Source organism: Chaetomium tenue (genome assembly GCF_020726465.1).
Source record: "Chaetomium tenue strain MPI-SDFR-AT-0079 chromosome Unknown F5144scaffold_2, whole genome shotgun sequence".
Lineage (NCBI taxonomy): Eukaryota > Fungi > Ascomycota > Sordariomycetes > Sordariales > Chaetomiaceae > Chaetomium > Chaetomium tenue.
This window is the reverse complement of record NW_027117330.1, coordinates 4,573,530-4,590,038: the sequence shown is the minus strand read 5'-3', so window position 1 is coordinate 4,590,038 and position 16,509 is coordinate 4,573,530. Positions and strand designations below refer to the sequence as shown.

General features: G+C 57.9%; 5 protein-coding genes across 5 annotated transcripts; 4 read left to right on the top strand and 1 right to left on the bottom strand.

Annotated features, from left to right (window-relative positions):
- Positions 1 to 1,028: 1,028 nt before the first annotated feature.
- F5144DRAFT_142518 (uncharacterized protein) lies at positions 1,029 to 7,177 on the top strand. The gene is made up of 2 exons (XM_066782403.1): positions 1,029 to 4,830; positions 4,881 to 7,177. Exons 1-2 carry the CDS (start codon positions 1,177 to 1,179, stop codon positions 6,837 to 6,839), a joined length of 5,613 nt encoding a protein of 1,870 aa, XP_066647219.1. The 5' UTR covers positions 1,029 to 1,176; the 3' UTR covers positions 6,840 to 7,177.
- A 1,360-nt stretch (positions 7,178 to 8,537) lies between these two features.
- On the top strand, positions 8,538 to 9,942 carry F5144DRAFT_142521 (GHMP kinase). Its single transcript, XM_066782404.1, has 3 exons — positions 8,538 to 9,062; positions 9,120 to 9,418; positions 9,506 to 9,942. Exons 1-3 carry the CDS (start codon positions 8,630 to 8,632, stop codon positions 9,845 to 9,847), a joined length of 1,074 nt encoding a protein of 357 aa, XP_066647218.1. The 5' UTR covers positions 8,538 to 8,629; the 3' UTR covers positions 9,848 to 9,942.
- Positions 9,943 to 10,942: 1,000 nt separating this feature from the next.
- On the top strand, positions 10,943 to 11,400 carry F5144DRAFT_600272 (uncharacterized protein; the record flags this gene model as incomplete). Its single annotated transcript, XM_066791064.1, has 2 exons — positions 10,943 to 11,169; positions 11,328 to 11,400. The coding sequence occupies 2 exons, from the start codon at positions 10,943 to 10,945 to the stop codon at positions 11,398 to 11,400; spliced, it is 300 nt and encodes a 99-aa protein (XP_066647217.1).
- A 229-nt stretch (positions 11,401 to 11,629) lies between these two features.
- Positions 11,630 to 14,061, bottom strand: F5144DRAFT_142696 (S-adenosyl-L-methionine-dependent methyltransferase). The gene is made up of 10 exons (XM_066782405.1): positions 13,539 to 14,061; positions 13,428 to 13,457; positions 13,251 to 13,356; positions 13,155 to 13,196; positions 12,928 to 13,029; positions 12,811 to 12,854; positions 12,706 to 12,743; positions 12,505 to 12,645; positions 12,036 to 12,455; positions 11,630 to 11,977 (listed from the first exon to the last, which is right to left on the bottom strand). Exons 1-10 carry the CDS (start codon positions 13,587 to 13,589, stop codon positions 11,875 to 11,877), a joined length of 1,077 nt encoding a protein of 358 aa, XP_066647216.1. The 5' UTR covers positions 13,590 to 14,061; the 3' UTR covers positions 11,630 to 11,874.
- A 327-nt stretch (positions 14,062 to 14,388) lies between these two features.
- Positions 14,389 to 16,306, top strand: F5144DRAFT_590876 (S-adenosyl-L-methionine-dependent methyltransferase; the record flags this gene model as incomplete). The annotated part of the gene is made up of 3 exons (XM_066790200.1): positions 14,389 to 14,553; positions 15,025 to 15,906; positions 15,959 to 16,306. 3 exons carry the CDS (start codon positions 14,389 to 14,391, stop codon positions 16,304 to 16,306), a joined length of 1,395 nt encoding a protein of 464 aa, XP_066647215.1.
- Positions 16,307 to 16,509: the final 203 nt, after the last annotated feature.

Genomic DNA, 16,509 nt, shown 5'->3' with positions numbered 1-16,509 from the left:
TTTCCCTGTTGGTATGTACTGGGCAACACCATCGCAGGAATAGATTGATACCTGCATCCGTGGAACGTGCTCTCGGGGTTTTGTCTCATCTTTTTTTCAACGCCTTCCCGCCGCTTGGCTCCACAGCCTTTAGTTCCATACCTACCTGGACCTCCCCTCCGAGCACCGCCAGCGCCTGCAGCAGCAGCAACCCGTGAGCCTCGTCTCTCCATCTTGGCTCTGCCGTTTCTTGAGCTGCACGTTGCTGCACCAGAGACCCCAGACTCCACGCGCAATTGGCCGGCCCCATCCAAGCACCGCCAGCACATCAAGCAATCCTGGCCACTCCTGGACCATAACAAAGCCTCCCATAGGCCCCTCCTTGGGTCCGCAGAACAGACGGAAACCGACGTTTACTGCATACTGCAGGGAAGCAAGTCACGGAAGGAAGAAGAGTCTGCCTCCTGCCTAAGCGCATTGCGCACATCCGCCACTTCTCGTCGCCGCAAGACTGGGAAACGGTTCTCTGAGCCATCGTCCACCACTCCTCGGCGCACGTCTCGGTCGTCCCCTCCGAGGCGTTCCCAACAGCCGACCACCCCATCTTTTTCTACAACTTGCCAAGTCTCGGGACGCTGCGATTGGGTCTGCCGTCGTTGCGGTCTGCCCCGCTCTTCCGGCGCCCTTCTCATCTGGTTGCCGCTTCAACAACGCCCCGGCCTTGGGTTTTGCGCCCGCCTCTCGCTTTTTGACAGGCCGCCTCCCCGATTGCCCATTGTTCTGTGCGCCCCTTTGCAGTACGTACGACCATCGCATTTCCATTCTTCCAGTGCAGCCCTCTCAGGGCGCCCTCTTCTCTCGTTCTACCGGCGGCCGAGGTGTGCGACATTTCCCCCCTCTCGAGGCCTATCGGTCTATGGGATGACTGCCTGCTCACATCACCCACGTTTTCAACAGATTTTCCCGCACCCGATGCTCTCTTGAAGGAAGCCGGTCGACCATTTTCCCTGGATACACTGCGCCTTACTTTTTTTTTTTTCCTTTTTTCCTTGTTTCGTAGCGGGCCTCTGATTTCCAATCCCGCTCGTCTCCAAACGGTCGCCGAGGGACTCCGTGGAAGGGATTAATTGGACGACGGACCGAGGGCCCGCTGATACCTAACCAACTAATAGCTGCCCACTGGCTCTCGACGCAACCATGGGGATCGGGAGTAAAAAGAGGAGATCTCCACCGCCGTTGCCCGCGCCCACCGAAACCAATTCGACAATTATGAGCGGCGGCCCAAGTGACTACGTTGCAAGCGACTACGCTCACAGCGACCTTGGCACCGATGTTTCCAGACCGGGCGACGACAAATCCACCTATTCCCTCCCCGACGACGGAACCCCCGTCACCATCAGGACGGGGCATCGGCAAAGCAAATCGCAGACCTCCCTGCTGATCGAATATTTCGAAGGTGGTAAGACGAGCAGTGTATCTGGCACAAGCTCGCATCGGAAACCGAGCGTTCGCGTTCGCGTTAGACCGAGCAGCAAGCACCGGTCCAAGGGCGGATCGGATCGGGATCGCATCAAAATCACACAAACAAAGGCGAGGAGATTGAGCCCCAGTCGCCGCTCTGTGCCTGCCCGTAGCGAAGTTGAAGATCTCTCGGTGCTCAGCGGCGACATGGAGGACGCCGGCTCGTATGCTTCGGCAACAGAAGAGAGCAACGTCAGCCGGAACCCCATCGACATTGAGATCGAGCGGAGTGGCAATGCTCGCCGCCGTCGCCCAGCGAGCCCGCTCATCCCGACGGCCGACAGCAAAGCCAGCTACAATAACTCTGCCATGAGCGAGATTTCAGCCATCCCCGCCGACAGTTTCCTTGACGGGTCCGGGCCGGCTACGTCATTTGGCATGTCCGAGGCCAAGAGCACCAGGAGCAGGAGCCCTTCTCGCACAGGCGATTACCTCCTCGGTGCTGCCGCGGGGCTGGGAGCTGCCGCCGTCGCCGATAAGGTCCGGAACAAGAGCCGCGATAGCCGTGATGGCCGCGAAGACCGCGAGCGGGACAGGGTGGTCGTATCCAAAAACCGAGACAAGGATAGGGATAGGGACCGCAAGCACAGGTCGAGCAAAAGCCGAACAAGTAGCGTGTCAAAGGACGAGAAGTACTCTGAGCGCGCCAAATCACCACGGAGGAGATCCAAGGGGCATAGCGAGTCTCTCATTTCAGGAGTAGATTCCAGCGTCGTTTCCGCCTTCGCACCAAGTCATCGCTCTTTGGACCAACACTCCATTCGGTCCGGCGCTTCGAAGACTTCGTCAATCAATAACCCCAAACTCCTCGAGACGGTTGAGGATGCCATTCGCCGCCTCATCCTTCCAGAGCTCAACGCGTTGAAGAGGGAACAGAGCCGGCGCGGGACTCGCCGCGACTCGACCACATCCAGCGCAACCACGATCTCGAGGGACGAGTTTGCGAACGATAGGCGGCGGTCTGGAGCCCTTGACAAGAGTATTGTTACGCCGCGCGATAGCATGAGGAGTAAAGAGAGCCGAGATCGCGAGGCCCGTAATGACTTTGACGACAGTAGCGCTCTCAGTCACGATACCATTGAAGACCATGATCTTGACGACACCCCGGGCCGCAGCACAGACCGGCTCAAGGCTGCTGCCGCCGGGGCTGCCATGGGCGCGGCCGCTATCGCCGCCCACGAGGTACTCCAGTCACCTTCCGATGACAAACAGCGCTCTAGGCGACGGCGCAGAGCTGAGATGCGGAGTCGCGGCTCCGATCTGGCTCTGGAGGACGAGGAATCAGAACTTGGGCCGCCGATTCCGCCGATGCCGTTGATGAGCGAAATGCTTGCTTCTGATGTGACAAGGGCATCCATCCTAACCGCAGAAACCGATCGGCCACATTCCGCAAGCGAAGAGCTGGCTCCCAGCCGAGAATTACCACACGACCAACTATCCTCAGCGTCAACCCCAACTCCCACCAAAACACCAATCACATTACAGCAGTCGTTGGGAACTCAACACGCTAATATCTCTCACGGGGATCTCAAGACGTTGCCTCATCAACGAACCGGACAATGGGACGAGTACATCATTGATGACAACGGGAAGCGAGTGCCTTCGCGTGCCTCCAAACATTACCAAGAAGACGAGGACGAAGTCGACGATCCCGAGTCCGGCCCGGCATATGCTCCCGACAGCCCTTACGACTATTACAGCACCCAGGATGTGCCGCCCCCGCTGAAGTACGTGCCGTATCAGCCGGAGCGCCGCGGCCTAAGCCCAATCCCAAGTATTTCTGGTTACACGGAGACCGGAAGCGAGATTCCACACCCAGAATCGCGAGCTTCGCACCGAACCAGCGATTCTATTGTATCGGCCGGAAAACCTTCACGGCAAGACGGTCCCACAAACCGTGAGATATTCGATGACGACCGGAGCGTCAGAAACCCGGGCATGAACCCAACGGACAGCGAGCTTGGCGGTGTCCCATCTAGGGATGATGTCCGTGCTGTGAACCTGAACCCTGATTTTGTTCATCCCGCTGGTATCGAATCCAACGTGGCTTCTCTTGTCGACGGTTCGATGCTTGAGGGATCCGCCCTGACAGGCTCCTCTAGCGCTGTTGGCAACCAGCTATACAACGGGCGCGAGTCGATGGCAACGCTCGACGGGGAGATGTCTCGCGATCCGGGCACCCCGGCCAAGCGCTCCGTGGGGAGTCACCACGACTACCCCGAAGAACGGGGGGCTACTCCCACCTCTGCGAGCCACCGGTCCCGCGAGTTTGTCGAGTATGAACTCGACGAGTATGGCCAGAAGGTGCCCCAGACCACCTACCGACAGTCGCCGACCATGTCGGAGGCAGCCATCACCAGCGCAGCGGTCGGTGCCGCCGCCGCCGTCCTACGGGCCCAAAATGCCAAGGGGCAGCAGGTCATTGCGGATGACGAGATCGACTTTCAGGGGGCGGGTGTCCAAAGGAACAAGTCGTTCAAGGAGCGCACACAGAACGGACCGCGCCCGGGCATCGACACCGCCAGTGCCGAGAGACTCGTCCACGGCGAGGAGCAGCAGCAGCCCAAGCTGGGTTTCAGCGGCCTGCCGGATCTGAATGACCCGATGCCGGAAATCGGCTGGCAAGACGACGATGATCTGCTCACTAACCCGTCGCTTCTCGGCGGCGAGGGTGGCCGCGATGAAGAAGAACATTGGGCTGGCGACGCCACACCCCGCCAGCACCCCCAACACCATGACGATGATATTGAGTACCGCGGCTTGGACGGGGCCCACCTTGAGCCGGAATTGCCCCAACAGAGGAGCGGGCATGACTTGGCTATGACCGGTGCCGCTGCGGCTTTGGGTGCGGCGGCAAGCATGGCGGCAGCCCACAGCCGTCAACCCAGCCAGGAGCATGATGAGTGGTATAGGACGTCCGAGGACAAGAAGCGCGATACTCTTGTCACCAACCCTTACGAGGGATCCAGCCCCATTGCAAACATCCCCGGTCTCAACACCAACCTGCTTCCAGGTTTCGATAACTCGGGCTTCGGCGACCTCTATGGTACCCGAAGCCCGATGGGCCACAAGGTGGACGAGGGCTATATCTCACAGGGCCCCAACAAGACGCCTGACCTCCAGGGTGGCGCAAAGGGCAAGGGCGTGGACTTCAACGTCGTCCCGGGTGCTGGCGGCCCGAGCGTTGAGGACCCGTTCTACAACACCCCAAAACACACTCGGCAGCTCAGCGGCATGTCCCAAGGCATGGGCTCCCCAATGTATGATGCCGCGACTGGCACTGGCATCGAGAGGATTGAATCCACGGACATCATTGCCTTGATGCAGCATGTGAGTATTTGTTTCTACCATTCGTTTGCAAGTTACTAACGTTGTTTCAGTTGATGGTTCGCGACGCTCAGCGCAGTGCTCGCGACACGGAGATCCTGGTCACTCTGGTCCGTTCCGCGACGGAGATGCGCAATAACTTCGAGGAGGTCAAGCGCCTGCTCGCCGACACGGAGGATGTGATCATTACGGAGGTCAAGGAGAATACCGAAAAGACTGTCCAACGCGCCATCAATGGTCCCCGCCCGTACCCCGGCAGCGCCCCGCGCTCGATCCAAGGCGGCTCGCAAGCGGGCACCATCAACGGTGATGACATCAACAACAAGAGGAGGAGCATTTTCCGTCGTGCGCTGAAAGGTCTGAGTGCTAAGGGGGCCAACGACCTCGGCAGGATTGAGGACATGCTCATGCAGCTTCTTACTGAAGTCGACGTTCTCAAGGCGCAAACGGCTCCGGGTATCCAGGGGAACCAGAGCACCCACAACGAGCAACTATACGACCACATGGAGCCCGAGATCCAAAGCGAACAAGACCACGGCTATGAGCCCGATGGCATGGCCGGCACGTCAACAGCGAGCCATGCCTCCCAGTCTGGATATCTCTCGATTCAGTCGCGTGGGACGTCGGTCAAACCCGGGTACGACCGCAAGGTCTCAGCGCACAGGATAAGCACCGTGCCCGAAGACAATGAGGAGGAATATGACCACGGGCGGAGGGACGACGAGCAGCACTTGATGACGCCTGTCCAGGATCAACGCGGTAGCTCGGTGCCGCTGGCAACCCCGCCTGCCCCTGCCGCGCAAGCACAGGCCTCGATGAGCAACGAGAACACTCCCAAGACGGAGGAAAGCGGCAAGAAGAAGTCGAGATCCAGCTGGTTCCGCATTCCCAAGATCTCGCGGTGGTCGGAAACGACAACGTCTAGCGGTGTGCAGACAGAATCTCGCCACAGCAAGCAGTCCAGCAAGGACGAGACCGCCCAGTTCCCCACCGGACCCTCTCGCTCAGGGTCCCTAGACCACTACCAAGACAACTACCAGTTCGCCCCTCCCCAGGCCATGCAGACTGATAAGCTACATACTGGGTTCTCGGAGACGGACCTCCCCCAAGGATACCGCGAGGATCAGGATGACCATATGTACGGGCAGACATCATCCCTGTCGCAGCCTGACGCCAACTGGGTCAGCATGAACATGACGCCCGAGAATCCCAAGTACATGACGCCCGAGGATCCCAAATACAAGGCGCACCGCGACTCGCTAAACCTCGTGCACCCGCAACCGCGCCAGGGCCAAACCGAGCGCTTCAAGGCCGCACTCGAGTCCCAGGCCCTTGGCTTCGACTCATCTCTCGGCCCCAAGTCTGACTGGGCCGGCTCCGTCACTAGCCTGCACCGCTTTGGTCAGCAGCAACAGCAGCAGCAGCAGCAGCAGCACAACGACAACTACGGCTCCCCCGGGGGTGACCACCACTACCAGCAGCAACACTGGACCTCCTCCCCGGCCGCGGCCGCGAGTATGACGGCCACATCCGGCGGTGCCCCGCCGCCCCGGCCGCCCAAGGAGGCCCTCGACAGTGACCTCCCCCCGTCCAGCCCCTGCCAGCTGACGCGCAGCGCGGCGGCCACGCCGCCCCAGAACAAGCGGCTCAGCAAGCTGCAGAAGAAGCAGGGCAGCCCGCTGCCGCACCACAGCGTGGAGAGCGGCTACGGCACCATGACGCACGGCGTGCCCACCGCCAGCTACATCAGCCAGAGCCACCACTCGCACCACAGCGCCGGCAGCCACCACAGCGGCAGCGCCGGCAGCACGCGCGAGGGCGCCGGCGGCGGTGCCAGCAGCCCCAGGCTGGAGAACCGCAACCTGAGCGGCGCCCTGCTCTCGGCGCCGGCGAGCGGGGTGAACAGGAGGCCCAGTGGGCCTAGGCCGATGACGCCGACGGGGTCGGGGTCGAGGGGCAGTGTCAATGGGAGTGGTGCGCTCGGGGAGGAGAGGGATCGGCGGAGAGGTTAGTCTATTTTTGTCCCTTTTTTCTTTTTATATTTCTTTTGGCCCTTGACTTCCGGCTCTAGGGTCACTACTACTAAATACCTGCCTGGCTACCCTCCTTTTGATCTGTGTGGGAATATGGGGCTGACTTCGGGTGTGATGATGCAGATACCTTTGGCTCGCAGGACACCGAGACCTTCTAAAGGATGGGGACGGGTAGAAAGAAGAGAGAAAAGAAGAAAAAAGAACGAGAGTGTGTGTGCCGTGCAAGTGGGGACCGCGGACGAACAGATAGGGCTGCTGGTTTGGCCTTGGTATCGATGAGTGGTCAACGCCAATCGACTGTGCGGTATGTTGAGTTGGTGGGATATAATCTTGGGGTGTTGAGGGACAGGGAGGTTGGGTTGGGTTGCGGTGGAAGAGAGACAGGGGTGGGATGTCAGTTAAGCTTTCGTGTGTCTGTGTTTTCATATAGATTTATTTAACCCTGGCCGGGCAGGGCAGGGTCGGGCGGTGGATTTGGATGGATGGGACAACTGATGACGAGCGGACCACATCACACGATATGGTTTAGGGAAAGGGGGGCTATTTGTGTTGTTTGTTGGAAATGCGTGGGGGGTGGCAGGCTGCCGGGGGGGGGGAGGATATTGGGAAATAGGAATAACTAGGTACTTTGGTGGGGAGCGTTTTTGTGTGACGTATGCAGCAAGCAGGCAGGCAGGCAGGCGAGGAGTTGTGGAAGGGGGGCGAGATTTATTTGATGGACCCTCGTGTCTCTTGTTGTCTCATTTTGATTCTCTGTTCATTTTTGAGTGCTGGGATTGTTGCTGGTTGGTTGGTTGGGTGGTTGGTGACTACGACCGATATGATGACACTCGAAAAAGAACCTCGGTTTGGTTTTTCCTCCTGATCTATCCTGATCTACGGGTGTTACACAACCGCTCTTGATTTTTTCCCTCCTTGGAGAAAGTGTCCGTGACCTGTTGCTGTTTATGGCCGTGATGGTTGGGATACCAGTATTTAGCAGCGTGGGGGGGGGGGGCGTGGGTTCGAACGCCTCCCTGCAAGGCTGGCTACCTCTAGCCTGTTTGGACTACCGATGACCGAGGCTGGGGTTGTGTGGAGGGGATCGGGGAATGGGAATGTCTCGGAGGGGAGGGATGGGAGATTGTGATATTGGACTGTGATGCAGATTAACTACGAATGTTGGGGGTTGTTTATCGAGGTTAATGATGATGTGGGAGAATCAAGTTGAGGGTTTTGCGGGTGGGTTCCATGTTCTTCTCTGCTGGTTTGAGGAACAAAAGAACAAAGCATGATGTAGATACATAAATCGTAAACAACAGGGAATTGAGATAAAATAGTCACAGCCAGCGTATGGGTATTGAAATCGGGGTTTTGAATGAATTCCAGGGCTGTCGGTCACCAACTCGGCATGTTGTTAGCTGAGTTTAACATCGGTCTCGGTGGTAGCCCCGGCTGTAACCGCAGTGCGTTGTGGGGGGCGCGGGCCCTGCGCCGGTGGACCGCTCGGTTGACCCCCGCTCCGCAATCGGTGGCCGGACCCAGCAAAAATTCAATGACCAGTCACTCTCACTCCGGGAACGAGCCTAATCGGGCGGCACCTTGAAACTTAAGATAAACACCCCCCCGAGTGCGAGACGAAGCAATTGTGAGTCTTGTTACCCCTCAACTTAACTCCATGAAACTCAGGAGAAAATCGACGAAAACCCAAACAAAACCGGTTAACTAAGACTGAGAAAAAGTGAGACGACAACATCACGCCATCAACTATCAACCAACCAATCGTCAACATGGCACAAGCCGAGTCCTTCGTCATCAAAACCCCCTGCTCAAGCGCCAACATTGGCCCCGGCTTCGATGTCATCGGCCTGGCGCTGTCCATGTACCTTGAGCTGCACGTCGCCATCGACCGGTCCAAAGCCCAGTCCGAGCACCCGCTCAACTGCCGCATCACGTACGAGGGCGAGGGCGAAGGCACCGATGAGATCAGTCTCGACCCCCAGGTCAACCTGATCACCCGTGTCGCCTTGTACGTGCTGCGTTGCCACGGCCAGCGCAGCTTCCCCGCCGAGACCCACGTCCACATCAAGAACCCTATCCCGCTGGGCCGGGGGCTGGGTTCGTCCGGTGCGGCCGTCGTGGCGGGGGTGATGCTAGGGAAGGAGTGTGGTGGGCTGCATGATCTCACACCCGAGAGGTTGTTTGATTTTTGCTTGATGATTGGTGAGTGACTGCGGTTTCACCCCATCTCATCCCTACCAAGTAACTGACACAGGACAGAGCGCCACCCGGACAATGTTGGCGCTGCTCTCTTCGGCGGCTTCGTGGGCACCTACCTCAAGCCGCTGACACCGGAGGATGTGGCCCGCGTGGAGATCCCCCTGAGCGAGGTGCTCCCCGCGCCGGCCGGCGGCGTCGACACGGGCGCCAAGCCGCCGTCGCCACCGCACGGCATCGGCCACCACATCAAGTTCCCCTGGGCGCCCGAGATCAAGGCTGTCGCCATCATCCCCGAGTTTGAGGTCCCCACAGCAAAGGCGCGCGAGGTGCTGCCGTCGCAATACCCCCGGCCAGACGTGGTATGTATCTCTCCCCCTCCCTCAATACCCCGTTGGAAGCGTGGGAAAAGAAAAACCTGTACATCAGCTAATGACAACGGCGCGCAGACCTTCAACCTCCAGCGCATCGCGCTTCTCCCCGTGGCACTTGGGCAGTCGCCGCCCGACCCGGAACTCATCTACCTGGCGATGCAGGACAAGCTGCACCAGCCGTACCGGCAGACGCTGATCCCGGGGCTGACGGAGATTGTCGAGTCCATGACCCCCGGCACGCAGCCGGGCCTGCTGGGCGTGTGCCTCTCCGGCGCGGGGCCGACCATCCTCGCGCTGGCCACCAGCAACTTTGCCGAGATTGCCGACCGCATCATCGCCAAGTTCAAGGAGAACAAGATCGTCTGCAACTGGAAGCTGCTGGAGCCGGCGGATGGGACGACCGTGACGAGGGCGTAGGTGGGCCGACGGTCGGGCGGTTGGTTGGTAGGTTGGGTCTGGAAAATGAATATAAATACAATTGTGATACCCCGTTGGCGAGGTTTCTGTTTCTGGTGTTGCTGCTGTGATATTCTCTGCTTCTAGGCAACAAAATGTCGCCCCTAAAAAAAGGTTGTTGACAGCGGCATGGGCCCCTGAATCTCAGGGGATGAGGCCCTGCAAGCAACCTGCAGGCGTGTGCCCGCATGATCGCCCCGACAACGTGGAAGCCACGACTGCTGTCCTCGTGCTTCGGGCCTTCACTACAACCCGCCATCTGCACAGAATGGGTCCAGGCCAGGCCAACCCGCCGCATCAAAAACAAAATGCACAACATTTCAGTGAGCTGACCCCACCAACCAGCCAATCACCATCCCCCCAATCGAACCACGAAAACCCCCGGACAGCCCCGAAGCACCTCGCCTGGAATGCAGCGCAAGTACCCACCCGGCCTTGGCTCCCCGCTCACAGTTCATCCGAAATCGTGCCACACTCAGGCCAACGTCGGACGGTCCTGCCAGGCACCGCCCTCCCCAATTGGCTGCCGCCGTGTAAGCCGCGGCTTGGAGGGCGGCGGGATGGGATGCTTTCTGTGCAGGCTGGCACCATCTTTTGATGGGAAGCCTCAATCCTTCCGTTGTCGTGACTTGACCTGCGGGCTTGGGCCGATGGGGTTGGATCTTGGTCTATGGATGGGAGGCGACGGACGAACTTGTTTCGGGAGGGGACGGGGTCTGGATTTGGGTTATGGCTCGATTATGACTGGGCTTAGGGGTGTTGGTCGCCGGGTGGAAAGGGGAATGGGGATTACTGCGGGAGATGTCGGTTGGGGTGGGATGTTAAGGTCGTGATAAATAGGATAGTTTGTCTCGTGGTTTTGTTGTCTGTATCATCAGCATCAACATCATAAGCATCATATCAAGCCAGCCTAATACCGGCATACAAATCTCTCCTACATTGTATCATCACGACAACCCGCCACTCAACCAACCTTGTATCTCAAACTCCTTCTGAGCTTCACCACTCAAACAAACACCAAACAACCCCCTTAACCCAAACCAATCCTTGATCAAAATGCCCGCCCGCACCGTCACCCGCCCAGTCCTGCAAACCCTCGCCCGCCAGCTCCAACAGCAAGGCATCCAACGGCAGCGACCGCAACCATTCTCTATCATGCACAACCTGCGCGCCATCGCCCGCTCCTTCGAGCCGCATCCCTTCCAACGCCTGCCCGTGGCCAGCAGCGCGGCGCCGGCCGACTGGGCCCGCCTAGTGAGGAGAGCCGGGGGCCAGGCTGTCGTGTACGTGTTTCCCTTCCTTCCCCCTTCCCCTCCTTCCCTTCCCTTTCCCCGTCCGCCCTCCACCCGGCCCAACCCTACCCTACCTCACACATCCCCAAATCAGCATCCAACAACATACATACCGCAAACCAGTTGCTAACGCCACGGTAAACCCTTAGGTTCTTCCCCGCCGGCCTTCTAATGCTCGGGTGGCCATACGCCGCCGCCGCCATGCTCGACGGGAAGGTATAAATCACACGAACGGATAATACAAGAGGATGACGGGAAAGGGAAGAAGAGGGGTGGTGGTGAGGACTGGGAGATAGGACATAACCTACACGTGCCCCATATTTGCTTTGTTGGCGTTGGCGGTGGGGCTTGGGTACAATACCCGGACAAAGGAGGGATGTGCTTCAGGGGTGGGCAGTATAATTAGGCCTTCATTGTTTTTTGGTAATACATAGGGACATATGCCTGCATCTGTATGGATGCGAAGTAAATAAGGGTTCAATCGTTGCTTGGGTGAAGAATACAGGTATATAGGTAGTATGTGCTTGAAACCATTCGCTTGCTGTAGAGCGCTAGGTAAAAATCAGACGGAAATGTCTTGCTTCGCTAAAATGCCATGTGTCGCTTGCTGAACAGAACGGAAACTGCCGAGACAGCCTGGGCCAACTCCCCAAGCCCGCCTAACACGCCCGAACGCCTCAATCAGGTCCTAGCACATCATTCGGTTGGCGGTGATGGGGCCGTCGGCGGAGTTGGCTCCGGCCGTGGGGGCGCTGATCTCGGCGAACTACCGCCAGGTTTTCGGCCATGGACGACATAACTTGAACTTGTTAGCAACCCGGCCAAAAGGAGGAAACAGAGAAAAAGAAAGCACCTACTAGGGCCAATAAACATGCAGGTTCCGGCTCCTAATCTCCTTCCTCACATCCACCAAGAACACCTGCACCTGCTCCGGCGACCAATTGAGCCCCTTCCCAAACACCCTCGTCACCATCCCGCTCAGCCCGTACAGCAAGTTCTCCATCTCAAACGCGCCGATGAGCTTGAGCCGCTGGTCCTTGGGCCACGGGCTGCACGGCATCTTGTAGACAACCTCGGTGACATCGTCAAAACCGCGGTCCTCGAACCAGCCCTTCCACCGTGTCGGATCGTCGATGGGTGTGCCGTATACCCGCGTGCTCTCAAATATGGCGTCCGATAACTTCTGGAGGGCGCTGTCCTTGGGCAGCGTGTTGTCGTCGCACCCTAAGAGTCCCGTCACGCAATGGAATTCTAGATGGCCGCCGGGTTTGAGGTGTCTGCGGCGGTCAGCTGGCGGTGCAAATTAAGTATCGTCGGTGCCCTTACGTGTAGGCCTGGTCGATGAGTCGAGGCCAGTCCCGGACGGAGAGGATGAGGTCGCGAGCAAAGATCAAGTCGAACGAATTTTGTTTCCAAGCCCATTCCTGTTCAATGTCGTCAAGTTCGAACCGGCAATTTGGCGGAACCCTGGGTCTGTTAGTGGGAGTGCGCTAGTAGTTATCGGGCGCCACCCATGATTGAGCTCACCATTCTGGTTGTGTTGGTGCAATGTCCACCCCGATTACCTAGGTAACACAAGTTAATCTTTTTGGACCGAACAGCTTCGGGACATAAGTACTTAGTTATGCATACATCAGCGGAAGGATACATATCCGCAACGTCGATCGACCATATGCCTGAGACATGTCAATTTCGGATCCATATAATCGGGTTTACCATGCATGGCGCCCAGTGCGAACAACTGCTTACCTGTTCCGCAACCCAGATCTAAGATCCTCTGAGGGTTCTCCCCAATCGGGGCGATGAAGCGATTCTTTTCGAGCAAGGCATAGTACTTGGCGTGGCACATGTCTAACCTCCGGGGTCAGCCACTTCTTTTCGTTCCGGCGCAGTTTTGCGTAATGCCAACGGAAAGATCCAGGGGTCGTTCCCTAGGCCAGCGCGTTGTCGGGGCGGAAAACTCTGAAAATACTGACCGATCCTGTCCAATTCCACATCGTCCATCGGCATCCCGTACTCTAGCTTGGGTTAGCTACTGCCATCACGCCGACCGCTCCGGGGAACCGACATACCTTCTTTGCCGTACACGGCATACACCCGCCCATCCTCGACCTTGCCACGGAGCACCGAGGACGTGATCGAAGTCAAGGAGCTTCCGGAGCTCGCCACCTCGGCGCCCTGTGAACCGAACCATGTTTCAGTTTGCTGGTGACTTTCCCAACGCCCCGGAAGCCATCAAGAACACACACCTCGTCATCAACGCTCGCGTTGTCCCATTGCTGTCGCACAAGTCAGTTTACGTTGGCTACACAACCAAAACCAGAGAGCCAATTCGACCCATGATTTTCACGTGAACTTACATCGTCTGCTTGGATAATATTATCCGGCGCCGGCTGTGACTGGTCCACCATGGCGCTCGACTTTATGCGGGAATCGCGGCGGCAATCCGTGAATTAATAGACGACGGAGGCGGTCGTCAACATCTCTGAGGGGGAATGTCAAATGTCGAATTGCGGAGAGCCGGCCGGTTGTCGAAGGAAAGAACAATGGAGCGCTGCTCTTGGCGTTCCCAAGAAGGGGTGCCACATTCGTCCTAGGCTCATCCCGTTCCGCCGTGGGTTTCTGGGGATCATGGCCCACACCGCCAACAAGGACCAGGCGGCAACCCCACGGGTACCCCTGAGCTGATTGGGCCACAGTAGGGACGGCAGGTCCTGCCTGTGTCCCCGAGAGGTATGTATTTGTTTGCTCCGCTTGCCTCGTGTGCGCCAGTTGGCACGGGTTGGTAAGAAAGTGCTCGGGGAGCTAACCCGACGTTCCATCGTCCAAAAAAAAAGAGGAAATGAACATGAGACAGCACACAGGCTTATCCAGTATTGTCGCTGCCCGCAGACTCTGGTCGTCAGCGGCGGCGCCAAACCAGCAGCCACTATTGAGTTTCGGGTCAAGCTCAACGCCACCAGATGCCGAAATGCGGGTGCTGATTTGGCAGCGACCGCGTGGTGTGGTGTGCGACGGGGAACTAAAACAAGCAACTTCTGCGCCCCCTCGAGCGTCTCCACGCGAGGTCACACCGCATGACAGTGGCTGGCAGAGCCAGATGGTCGGTATTCTGTGATTTGACGAGTCCGCTGGCTTTCTGTCTCCCAAGGATTTCTTTCCTCTTTGCAAATCGCTCCTTCTCGAGATGCAGTGGGACGGGAATCGGACATGTCCGCTAACTATAGCGTGGGGTTGGGAGCCGTCTGTGGAAGGGTGTTGGAGGGGAGCTCAGCGAGGTGGGATTTCATGCCCTCCTCGGCCAACGGCATGCGCGATAAGACGTCCATCGACAAGGTTGCCACCCTGAAAGCCAATGGTTCGATCCCGTGGTTGGTGGGCTTCGAAGCCGTCTAACCGAGACGTATCAACGCGCGTGGGCCCGCCCACCGAACGAACCTGTTGTTCTGCGGGGTTTCCGGGACTTTGGTTGACGAGGCCCGGGAAGTCGGTGCCATCCCTTCCCGTGAGGAGCCCAAGAGTCATGAAAGTCGCCGGCCCGCTCCGGGACTGACGCGAACCAGCGTCAAAGGTAACAACGAGCTGTCTTGCTAGCTTGTTTTGTCTTAAAGGATGCCGGGAGCTGGGCCTGCCTGAGCGTTCTTGATGCCTTGGCCGGCTTGGCCTGCTGGGTCGACCACCGGTCCCCAGCCGGTGAACGAATTCGTGATATGGGTTCGAAGCAGGCCCTGGTCGCTTTAGCTCCTGCGCCCGTCAGTCTGAGGTGTCCTTCTCCGCTCACTACCCCTCAATCCACGACATCGAGGACTCGAGGACGACATTATCTTTTCCCTTACCATCACCTAGAATACGCTCGAAGCACTCATCATGGACGACACCAGCGCAGCGTTGAGAGCCGCCGAGGAGCTTGTCGAAGCCCTCAAGAGCCACCCTCAGGCAAACCATGCGCAGCATTTGGCTCTCCTTGAGCGTGTCGATAAGGTGCGCACGCTGCTCGAAACGCCGTACGATGTGATCGAGAGGCAGCAGGAGACCATGTGCACATCCGGTGTCATGTACACCCTGATCTCGACCGGCGCCATCAAGAAGATTCCGGATGAAGGCACCATCACGGCCGAGAAGCTCGCGGCCGAGATGAACATGGATGTATCGGCCATCCACCGGTTGATGCGAGTGGCCGTGGTCTCCGGCTTCTTCGTCGAAACGGCGCCCAACACGTACGCGCACAACGCCCTCTCACAAGCGTACCAGCTTCACGCCCAGGGTCCCTTTTTCGTCCTTTGCATGGAGTTCAACAAGATGTGTATGGCGCTTCCCGACTACTTCAAGACTCACAAACCCGAAGAGATCTATGATCTGAAGAAGTCGCCCTATTGCTTCAGCATCGGCAAGGAGGGGAAGACCTACTACGAGGCTATCGACGAAGACCCCGAGCAGCGGCTCATTTGGAACTCCTGCCTCCAGATCATCGAGAAGAACATGCCAATCACGGGAATGTTTCCGTGGGAATCGCTCAAGGAAAACGTGGAGAAGGAGCCCGAGAGGCCGTTTGTCGTGGACGTCGCCGGTGGGCGCGGCCAGGCTCTGTTGAAGCTCCAGGAGGAAATCCCGGGGGCTTATGGCGGCAAGCTTATTCTGCAGGATCTCCCTATTGTCATCAACTCGTTGAAGCCGGAGGAGCTTCCCAACATCGAGGCCATGTCGTACGATATCTTTACGCCTCAGCCGGTCAAGAGTGAGCCCCCCACCCTCATCCACCACTGCTATTTTTCTGTGGAAGTTCAGTTCAACTAACCTCAGTCAAGACGCGCACGTTTACTTCATGCGGCGGCTGCTCCACGACTTCTACCCGTCTGTCTGCCTTGACATCCTCAAGAGCACTGTTTCGGCCATGGGCCCCGATTCGCGCCTGATTGTTTGCGACATGCTGGTGCCAGAATTGGTGCAGCCAGGCCGGATGAAGGAGCTATACTGGCTCGATTTGAACTTGATGTCCATCAGCGGAAAGGAGAAGACGTTGGATGAGTTTAACCAGATGTTTGATGCGGTCGGCTTGGAGCTGGTCAAGGTGTGGCCGTCAGAGATCGGAGCTACGGTGCAGCTCGAAACCCGCCTGAAGCGTTCGTAGGAAGAGAGAAGGAAGGCACCGGTTATTCGGATAGTGTTATTCAAGTAGTGAAGAACGGGTAGGAGGAATTTCCAAGACTACCTATTATTGAAATCCAGGTCAACTTTAGCTTTGACAACCCTACTCGGAAGTCGTCATGTCGCTCTTATGGAAAGTATTTTAATAGCACTGAAATGGGTAATTCGACCATGGACGCTTCTGAA